Consider the following 10,397-nt stretch of genomic DNA (forward strand, 5'->3'; position numbering starts at 1 on the left):
ATGTTGCCGCGCAAAACCCGAGCGATCAACTGGGGCTTCAGCCCGTTGGTAGTCAGGCGCCGGCGCACGATTTCGATTACCGAGCCCAGCCTGAACATTCATATATATTTTGTCGCATGATACACATCTTGATATCTGTGTACACGTACTGCAGGGTGACTTGCGCGAAGTTTAAGGAGAACTCTCCTCCGGTGCTTCAACCAGCTTGGCCATGGTATTCCATAGTGCACATCATGCATTTCTCATCTGCGCATACTGCTGTAATTAAGGAAGCGCGTGCGTACAGTGCTGAAACTCCGACGCACGGTGCCGTCCTGTGTCGGTGACGGCGATGGACCTAGCTGCTGTTGTCACGGCAATGGCTTCACATAATGCTGGTGTCACATCTATGGGTCAGAGAGAGGTGAGCCTGGAAATCTCTGGCGCATGTGACGGCCCTGCGCGTTTTGCCTGACGCCTTTGCTGCTTTGGAAACTTTGCTGCACGCTGCTAATGGGATTGTCGTAGCGTTCAGCTGTAGAGTGTGTCACGGGGCCCCGCAGCACACGTGCCGGTTTCCTTTTCCCCCTTCGCGCTTTCCTTCACGGCTTGCCCACCCGTTCCCCTCGCCCGCTGTGAACCTGGTGGGCCTCTCAGAGCGGCTCTTTTGGACATGCTCAGCCTCATGGCGGCCGGCGCAAAATGCGTGTGTCAGACCTCCTTGACGGGGCGGGCTCCTCGAGGCACGGCAGCGGCAGCGGCGTGGCAGCTGAGGCGCCACCCCCGCGCACCTCGGCGGAGCTGACCCGGTCCTCCGGCGACACCAGCACCACTGCGTCCCAACACATTCCGCCTCATCCGCATGGCGGCGCCAGCACTGCACCGCTCGGCAAGCTGGCCCACCGGCTGAGCATCCTTTCGGATGGCAGCGCGGACGTGTCTCTTAAGCACGGCGGGCTGGGCGGTGACGCATCTCACCACCTCCCGAGCGACGCCTACCGCGAGTCGGATGTGGGCGGCGGCTCCTCCCACCACGGCCGAAATGGAGCGTCACTGCTGCACGCGAACTCTTCCTCGCTGCATGGCGGCGCCGGCTCGGGCCGCGCCAACCCCTGGAAGAAAGTGAACTCGGCTGTGAAGATCAACACGGCACTCGGGGTAAGTCGCAACAATCGTGTTACTGTATCCCGCCAGGCGTGAGGACAAGGCGTGGTGCTGTGTGCTGGTTAGGCCATACGGTGTGTGTGTATGCGTGTGTGTGTGGGGGGGGGTTGTGTGGGTGTGGTTGGGTGTGTCAGAGTTGCATTACGGTATTTGAATGTGCCCTCTGATGCACGTTGCGCTCGCAGGGCATGAAGGGTGGCATGGGCAAGCGCGGACACTCCGGCGGCCTCTCCCTCCACAGCCGCGTGGCAGCAGCCCAGAACTCCGCTGACGGTGCTGGGCGTGGTGAGGCAGCAGCGGAGGCGGCTGCGGTGGAAGCTCGTGCCTCAAGCGGCGGGCTGGGTTGGGCACTGGCGGCCGTCCGGGCCCGTCTGCAGCGGTGGTTGTCGGTGCTGGTGATCAACCCCGACGCGGCGTGGTACTGCAAGTGGTGGTTCTACTTTGCAGTGGGCGTGGCGCTGATCAGCTGCTGGACGGAGCCGTTCAACATGGCCTTTGTGGGCTCCCCGCTGGTGACCGGGTGAGTAACTGGGTACTCGGTGGGGTGGTACGGCATCACGGCGGGATGAGCTGCACAGGGGGCTTGGGTCGTCAAGGTAGAGGTCGGGGTCCGTGTTCCTGTCAATCCTGGGCATATCCTGGCCCGGCCCTCCTCGCCGTACGCCGCTCGCTCAGCGGCAAACTGCCGGTAGTCGACTGTATGTCATTGTCCTGTGCACGTGCCGCTGCAGGAGCATGGCATGGCTGGACCCCATCGAGAACATCATCCTCGCCACCTTCCTGCTGGACTTCGCGCTCAAATTCTTCGTGTCATACGACGACCCCGAGACCGGCATTGTGCGTGGGTTCGCTCGTAACGTCGTGCGTTTAGGACCTGGGCCTAGCAAGCTGTGGCCCGGCGTGTGCACGCGACCCCTGAGGCACACTACGCACTTACCAATCGTGGTGTGACCGCTTTACACGTGCCCACAGCCCGTCACAACGCAACCCAAGATGGCCATGCGCTATGTGAAGAGGTACGTGGCCGAGGCGGGCAATGCATATGCGTACATGCCGCTTGGGTACCAACTTCGCCCCATGACATCTTCTCTTCCCTGACTGGCCGCTGCAGCTGGATCTTCGTGCTGGACGTGCTGGGCTGTTTCCCGTACGACACCGTCACAATACGAATTGCGGAGGCCGCGGGGGTGGCCAGTCCCACCGTGGTTGACGCCCTGAACTGGCTCAAGCTCCTGACGCTGGTAGGGAGCGAGCGAGACGGCCATGTATGACCACGCATGACAAGCAGCACACGGGCGGTGTCAAGTAAGGGTTTTCGCGAGGCGCACACGGGCGGTGTCTAGGGTTGCACGGATGTGGTGCTGCCCAAACAGCTTTCCCCATAATTTATTACCCGTGCCCTGATGTTACCCTTGCCCTGCCCGTGTCGTACGCACAGGCCCGGACGTACCGCGTGTTCGACCTGTTTAATCTGTTGGACTACCGCATGGTGCTGAGCCAGGGGGCACTGCTGATCCTGCGCAACTACACCTACGTCTTCTTTACAACGCAGTGAGCGGCCTTGTCGCCTTCGTTCTTGGCTTGTCGGCGGGCGCACCTCATTAGGCAGGGACTTAGGTAGGGGCTTTGCTAGTGGGCAGGCCCGGCCTTGTGGACATGTATGCGGTATGTGGCTTGTCGTCTCGCTCGTTGCATTGTGCTCATGTGCCCCTTCCGTGCGTGCGTGCTTCGCCGTGACGCGCGGCTGTCGTTGCCCGCCCATCCATCTGCAGCTGGGCATCGTGCATCTTCTACATGATTGCCCGCGAGGAGAGCTTTAATGAGGACACGTGGATCGGGCGCAACCCGGACTATTTCCAACACCATAGCGTGTGGCAGCAGTACATCATGGCGCTGTACTTCAGTGTGACAGTGTTCACGGCGATGGGTGACGCGGCGATGTATCCGTACACCGTGGTGGAGATGGCGGCGATGATTGTGTACCTGGTGCGTATGCTAGGGTTTTGTACACCGTGTGTGTGTTGCGCGCCTGCCACTGGACGTGTATGCTCACTCCGTGTGCGTGTGTGCACAACTCTTTGCGCAAACTGCAGTAACACTAACGCCTAGCGTGTACTTGCTGCTCACACTTCCTGGCGCCCACCCGCCCTTCCATCAACCCCCAGATGTTCAACCTGTTTCTGGCCGCCTACATCATTGGCACCGTCACCATCATGGTGCGTGACTGAGTGGGCGGGGCCTGGGGTTTTCGGGGATTACAGGCGCCTATCTACATCGGAGCCTGGTAGGTGTAACCTGCTGGGCGGCTCCCAACTGGGAATCCCCTCGCACGTGTCAGGCGTTTCCCAGGATCCCCCTCTCCCCCGCTATTCCCACTGGGCACTTACTTCATATTTGTGATTTAATCACCCCGTTCTCCACATGAACGGCTATGCCCCCCCGCCGTACTATGCACGTACAGATGGTGAAGAAGGATGAACGCAGCCAGGCGCTCCGTCAGAGCATAGAGAACCTGACCGAGTACAGTCAGGACAACGAGCTGCCAGAGGTGGGGCGGGGTCTGCTGCTGGTTGCTGGTTGCATGCCTGTCGCCAACTCGGCTGTATGCGCTCGAGGCTCATGTGCGATTGCCCGGCGGTCACGCCACATACCGTCTGTAGGTTGCTTGGGATCCAGCTCGGCTGGTCACATTGTAACAATAACTTTTTTGTATGTACACGCCTCGTAGAAGCTGCACACCGCCATGAAGGAGCACCTGCTGGTCAACTTCGACGCCCAGGCCACCAACGACGACAACGTGCTGAGTAAGTACCGTATATACCCAAGCGCCACGCACAGCTTGCATGGCAGACTGTCCTGCATGGGCTGCGAATACATATGTATGACGGCTGATTTCTGGCGCAATGAACTCACAACGAGTGTTTTGTTCGCCTGCCGCCGCCTTTTCGTTCGCAGGAATCTACCCTGTCACCATCCGGCGCAACGCGCTGCGGCACCTGTACATGGAGCCCGTGAAGGGCTGCCACCTGTTCAAGGGCTGTCAGAAGCGCTTCTTGGACTCCGTCCTCACCGCCGCACGCGTCGAGTTCTTCCTGCCCGGTGTGGAGGTGGGTGCTGCTCTATCCACATAAAGTCGAGGGGCGGCGTCCTGCTGGACCGAACGCATCATGCAATGTCCACGGATGTGGTGCATGCACCGACGGAACCCGGGAGTGCTGGAGAGCCCGAGCGCAACATGTCATGCATGGTTCAATGGCGCACTGGACGGCGGGGCTGCACACACACACACACACACACACACACACACACACACACACACACACTGGCCGCAGTTCATTGATCGGCATCCATTTCCAATCTTTTCCCCCTCAGATCCTGACCGAGGGCGACAATGTGGTGGACCTGATGATCATTGTGGCGGGCGAGGTGATGGTGACCACCGGGGGCGGCGGCCGAATGGGCGGCAACTCCTCTGGCTCCTTGCCTGGGTCGGGATCCATGGCTGTGGGGTCGGACCACATGTCCTTCTCCGGCGGGCCCCGCGTCACCTCCGCGTCCTTCTCCGCCGGCGCCCAACCCGAGGACAGCTCCCACGGCGGCGGGGGCAGCATGCACGGCGGTGCGTCCTGTTGGTTGAAGGGCTAGGCTTCTTGACTCTTCTTTGTGGAGCATGACTCCACCCACCCTGCCATCGCTACTGCTGTTTCCGTCCGGCTGACCACGTGACGACGTGCGTACGAACATCATGAACTCTAAAAGAGGAAACGCTCCATGCATCCTGCGCCCTGCCACTCAACATGCACAGCCTCTGCCGTCCATATGTACGTCCTTCGTCCTGCCTGAGCCACCCCAACCTTCCCATTTTCACCACATCCGTGCACACAACAGACCCGCTGTCGGCCGCGTCGCCTGGGGGCGTAAGCTTTGACACCGGCGCCGCCAACAAGCCCAAGTTCGGTCGCTTCTCCGCGTACAAGCGCGGCACCAGCAACTCGCTGGCTGAGGTGGCGTTCTTTACCGAGGGTGCCAGCCACGAGACGGTGGTGGGCACGGCGCCCGTGCGCGTGCTGAGCCTGCCCAAGGCCGCCTGGGACCTGTTGGTAGTTCAGTTCCCACAGCAGGTGGGTGGCCTGGCAGGAATAATGTGTGCGTGGAGCTTGGTGTGGCATTGCATGTGGAATCGGCGAATTGCTCACCCGCCTCCGCTGCCGCATGCACGCCTGCCGCAGACACGCATCGTGCTGGAGAACCTGCAGCGCAACACGGAGGCGGGCGCCGAGGAGGCGCTCAAGGCTGCGGCGACCAAGAAGCAGCTGACTGCCGAGCAGCTGCACGTAGCCCTGGCGCTGGCCACTGGCAACGATGAGGTGCTAGACAACGTGGAGCCGTTCATGCTAGCGGACACACGCGGTACGTGACACAGGAAGTGCAGCAGATCCTTACTTGTTAACGTGGGCACGCGGTGACGGTGCGTCAAGCGTGCAAGTCACTTGAATTGCTTGCAAAGTGCGCACCAGTGGCTGGTACTCACTGCTGTGGACTCGGTGTTGCTATTACCTGCAGATGCGCTGACGCAGTCGCAGATTGAGATGCTCACGCGCCTGGAAGATGTGCGTAACACCACTGCTGCGCACGTTCGCAAGGTGGACGACAAGCGCACGTTTGAGCTGCTCAACACGGCGGCCCAGGGCGATGTGGAGTCGCTGCGCACGATGTTGCGCCAGGGGCTGAGCCCAGACACGGCAGACTATGACGGCCGTAACGGACTGATGCTTGCAGCAGCCAAGGGCCACGAGGTACTTCCCCGGTGTTTTAAGGGGCCGTGCACTGTTACTCGGGTGATGCATGCGGACACACTGCGGCGGCCCTCAGCTCCTGTGTGACATGCTGGGCCTCCGCTTCATGCACACAGGCCGCCGTTCGCCTCTTCCTGGATGCGGGCTGCGAGATGAACCGCACCGAGTAAGTGTCGGCTTTGTTTGCTCAACTGCCACTTGGTCTGCTACTGTCAGGACGGAAGTAAAGCGGGACTTGTTGTGGCTATGACAACGTGCATCGCTGACCTCACTGAAGCCAACTATACGGTAATCTGTTGCGTCCTTCACAGCGGCTTCGGCAACAGTGCAATGGCCGAGGCAGTCAAGGGCGCACACGACAAGATTGTGGCTCTCCTGCTGAGCTATGGTGCATCGTGAGTATGCATGGGATGGCCCTTCATGCGCCCTGCTTTGCATCCAGCGTGTGTATGTCTCGCCTGTGGCTAAGCTAATGCGGCCACACTGCTCCTGCTGCTGATGATGTAGGCTTGGCGCCGGCGGCCTGACAGTGGCATCCGACCTGTGCACCGCGGTCTACAAGAACGACCTTGTCAAGTTGCAGCGGCTGCTGAAGGCGGGAGCGCCGCCGGATGCCTGCGACTATGACAGCCGCTGCGCACTGCACATCGCCGGCTCGGAGGGCAACCTGGAAGCTCTGAAGCTGCTGGTGGAGGAAGGGCACGCAGATGTCAACTTCCATGACCGCTGGGGGAACACGGCGCTGGACGAGGCGCGGCGGGTGGGCGCCGCACCCGTGGTGGCGTACCTGGAGGGATTGCTGAGAGGCCACAAGCACCGCACCGCCGCAAACGCCGAGAAGGTTCGGCAGCAGGCTGCCAAGGACTACATGGGCTGGTGCGGCCTAGGCGATGCCGCCAAGTTGCGCGAGGCGGGCGGCTACCAGGCTGGGGAGGCGGCGGGCTGCGCCTTCGCCGGACTCATGCTGGCGGCAAGCAAGGGGCACACGGTGAGGCAGGGGCACACTTGAATGGCTGCTGATGCCATGTACTGCGCACGCGGATTTCCCATGGTGCACGCACCCGCAAATAAAGCCTCACGTGCACGCACGCTGCCGCACACACACACACACACACACACACACACACACACACACACACACACACACACACATGGATTCACAGGCGGTGGTGGAGGTGCTCCTGCCCGACCTGCCCACCGACGCCCTACACCGCGCAGCGCCCACCGCAATGCTGGAGGCGGCGCGTGTGGGGCACGAGGCCACTGTGGCCGCATTCCGGGCTGTGGGAGTGACGCTGAAAGACCACATGGCACCGCAGCTGCGGGTAAGGATGCTGTGCTGGTGGCAGGGTTGTTGCGATCGAGGGGGCCCGCTGGGCACGGCGCCCGGGCGTGCTAGCGGGAAACGCACAGCGCCCTTGCCGTTATCACGCCCAAGGATAACCCGTCGTGCATTTGTGCGTTGTTCTTCGTGCTTTTCTCGCCACAGGCGGAGCTGCGTGGTGCGGTGCAGCAAGGCGATGCCGGACTGGTGCTGGCGTACCTCACTGCGGGCGTGTCAGCCACCGGTGGTTGCTGCGGAAGCACTGCCGGTGCAGGTGCAGGCGCCGGCGGTGGCGGCCGGCGGGTTGGCGGTACGCTACTGCATCTGGCTACGGAGCATGCGCACCTGCCTGTGCTGCGCCGCCTGGTGGAGCAGGGCGGTGCGGTGTCTGACCTGGCGGCTGTGGACGGCGCGGGCCGCACGCCGCTGCAGGTCGCTGAGGCGGCGCTTGCGGCCCAGCCCAGCGAGCCGCGTGTGCGGGCGGTGCACGAGTACCTGTCCTGGGCAGTCACCGCCACTGGCACCAAGCTGAGCTCCGTCGCCGCACTGGCGGTGCTGCGCTGGGGGCCGGTCGAGGCGCCGCCGCCGGCGCCGACGCCACCAGCGGACGACGACGAAGGTATGTGTGCGCTTGCCTGACGTTGAACGTGCGTGTCCATCCCTGCACAGGCACACACGCTGATGTCCATACTCCTTGCCCCATTGTGCACTGCGCAGGACTTGCTCTGACTGACGACCCGATCGCGGCCGAGACTGCCCTTGGAGCAGGCCCGGGTGCCTTCCGCCGCCTTTCTTCTCCGCCGGCCCGCGGCGGTGACGACACAGCCAACGGCAGCCTGCTGGGCGCAGCTGCCGCCGCCGGGCTCGCGTCAACTCGCGGCACCGCACCGTACAGCAGCAGCTTTGGCGGTGGTGGTGGCGGAGGAGGCGGCGGGCCCGGCGTCGCTGCGGCCACCGTCAGTGCAGGCGGCGTGACGCCAGGCGGCGGCTCCACCGCCACACATGGCAACAGCGGGCTGGTGCTGGCGATGGTTGTGGGCGACGGCATGTCAGCGGCAATGGACAGCACCTGGGACAAACTGCCCGGCACCCCCGACAACTCCACGCGCGGCGGTGACCTGGCAGCGAATGCGCTCAGGCAAGCTGAGGACGGCCGTATTGCCTCAGCTGTGGAGTTCGCGGCGGCCGCAAGCGGCCCGGCAGCTGCGTCCAGCCCGTTCCAGACCGCCAGCGGCGCAGGCCACACTAGCGGCCCGGTTCCGCACGCTTCTAGCGGCGTCACTGGCGCCGCAAGCCCTATGCTGAACCTGCCGCCGCCTTCCCTGATTATGGCGGCGCGCACGGCCAACGACCGTGTGCAGAGCCCGCGACCCAGCAACACCGCCGCCCATGGCGCCGCCGCCCGCCTGTTCGGCTCGGCCCAGGTGCCGCCGCAGCAGCAGGCCGTGTCGGGCGCGTCTGGCGGCGGCATCCTGGTGCCGCTGCCGGTGATGCCTGACAGTGGGCCGTTGGAGGGCTTGTCGGCCTTGCGGCGCGGCGGCACTGGGCCGCTGTCTCCGGTGGCGCCGGTTGGGTCTTCAGAGATGCCCTCGCCGGCGCTGTCCATGGCTGCTTCGGTGAGCCAGGTGCAGCTGTCGGCGAGGTCCCGGGCCAACAGCTTTGCAGTGGTGGGCGCGCCTGATGAGATCTTGTCGTACGTGGCGGCTGCGAACAGCTTCACACGGCGCAGCGCCACCCTGGCGGACGCTGGCGGTGGGGGCCCGGACTCGGCGGTGCTGGGAGAAGGCGGCGGCGTTGCGAGCGGTGCAGGTGTGGTGGGTGCGGCGCAGGCCCTCGGCGGGGCGGGGCAGCTGCCGGTGCGGGCACGAAACAGTCGCGGGCAAAGCACCGGTGGCGTGAGCTTTGGCCGCAGCAGTGCGCTGGGCCCGGCGGCGCGCCAGCAGAGCTCCATTGGGAGCCGTCGTGGTTCGACCCTCATGCTGCCAGCAGCAACAAGTGGGGCCGTGGCCACGGCTGCAAACGCCGCCGTCGCTTCCTCGCCGTCCGCCCTAAATGGAGAATGCCTTGCTGATATGTTGTCAGGTTCGCAGGACCGAAACGCCTGAGCCTGCCGTGTTAGAGCCAGACAGAGCGCGCAAGCAGGCATGGCCCATAGAGTGGGCAACCCTGTTATACGAGCTCGTAATGTACGAGTTATCCATGTGGGGAGGAGGATTAATGTGATGCGCACCACGACAGGCTTGATGAGTGGGTTTGGGGAAAGCGTGTCGTGGCAGGCCGTTGGGGCATACGGTTACGCTGGAATTTGTCAGTGATGGGCAAGAACCTGGGCGAAAGATCCAGTGAGCGGGGGCACCTGCATTTCAGCGCCTGCATTTCACAGTTTCTTACTATGCCTCGGCTTCTTCGAGGACGGGTTGCATCGTCACTTATTGGAAGGCCATTCATAAGCATGCGCCAGGAAATTTGCCGGAAAGCAAATCGAGCTGTTGCCAGAGCGCGTGCATGCATAGCGGCGGTGCGGCAGGTGCTTGTTGTGGGCGTACCTGAGTTACCGCTCCTGACATGCATTGAACCGCCGGACCGTGACTTCTACTGTGGCGCCTGCGCTTGCACGCCTAAGTGATTCGGCGGGGGATTGCACGTGCCTGGTACCGTGGTAGCACCGGCATGACTGGCCTGTACACGAAGACTGTTTCGGAAGGGCTTTGATACTTCGAGGAGTGGCACACTTGTGCTTGATCACTGCGGCGAATGCATGCATCTGGGATATAACTGCCTTCACTGTGCAGCACCGGAAAATGGGCTGCCTGCCTGCCTCAAAGCGAAGTGCAGGGCACGTGGCCCTGCGGGAGCAAGTCCCAGCTAGATTGCTTAGAACGCCTCCCCTGGATCACACAGGGAGGCTGGGGCATTCAAACTTTCAAATGCTGGCAGGTCCGGGCGATGAGGTTGTTCGGCCTCAGACTGTGGAGGGGCTCAGCCCCTTTTCCCGTGACCGGGGAACACTTGTAGGTGCTTATGGGCGCCTGCTAACCGTCCTGGTAATCCGTGGAGCCTGCTGGAACCGTGTTACTGTCCCAGCGGAGTTCTTTCTGTAAGCTGGACCCCGTCGCCGTCGCCTGTGACGTTCC

The 10,397-nt window shown here is 62.8% G+C and overlaps 1 protein-coding gene across 1 annotated transcript; it reads left to right on the forward strand.

Annotated features, from left to right (window-relative positions):
• Nucleotides 1–130: 130 nt before the first annotated feature.
• On the forward strand, nucleotides 131–10,376 carry CHLRE_01g012850v5 (uncharacterized protein). The gene is made up of 22 exons (XM_043058339.1): nucleotides 131–403; nucleotides 637–1,137; nucleotides 1,329–1,663; nucleotides 1,875–1,980; nucleotides 2,116–2,159; nucleotides 2,255–2,384; nucleotides 2,582–2,694; nucleotides 2,916–3,129; nucleotides 3,309–3,359; nucleotides 3,605–3,691; nucleotides 3,872–3,947; nucleotides 4,099–4,250; nucleotides 4,516–4,762; nucleotides 5,032–5,264; nucleotides 5,373–5,553; nucleotides 5,707–5,939; nucleotides 6,056–6,105; nucleotides 6,251–6,334; nucleotides 6,447–6,927; nucleotides 7,103–7,264; nucleotides 7,429–7,882; nucleotides 7,981–10,376. Exons 2-22 carry the CDS (start codon nucleotides 682–684, stop codon nucleotides 9,366–9,368), a joined length of 5,277 nt encoding a protein of 1,758 aa, XP_042928253.1. The 5' UTR covers nucleotides 131–403; nucleotides 637–681; the 3' UTR covers nucleotides 9,369–10,376.
• The last annotated feature ends 21 nt before the right edge of the window (nucleotides 10,377–10,397 follow it).

This window comes from Chlamydomonas reinhardtii, chromosome 1 (genome assembly GCF_000002595.2).
Source record: "Chlamydomonas reinhardtii strain CC-503 cw92 mt+ chromosome 1, whole genome shotgun sequence".
Taxonomy (NCBI): Eukaryota; Viridiplantae; Chlorophyta; class Chlorophyceae; order Chlamydomonadales; family Chlamydomonadaceae; genus Chlamydomonas; species Chlamydomonas reinhardtii.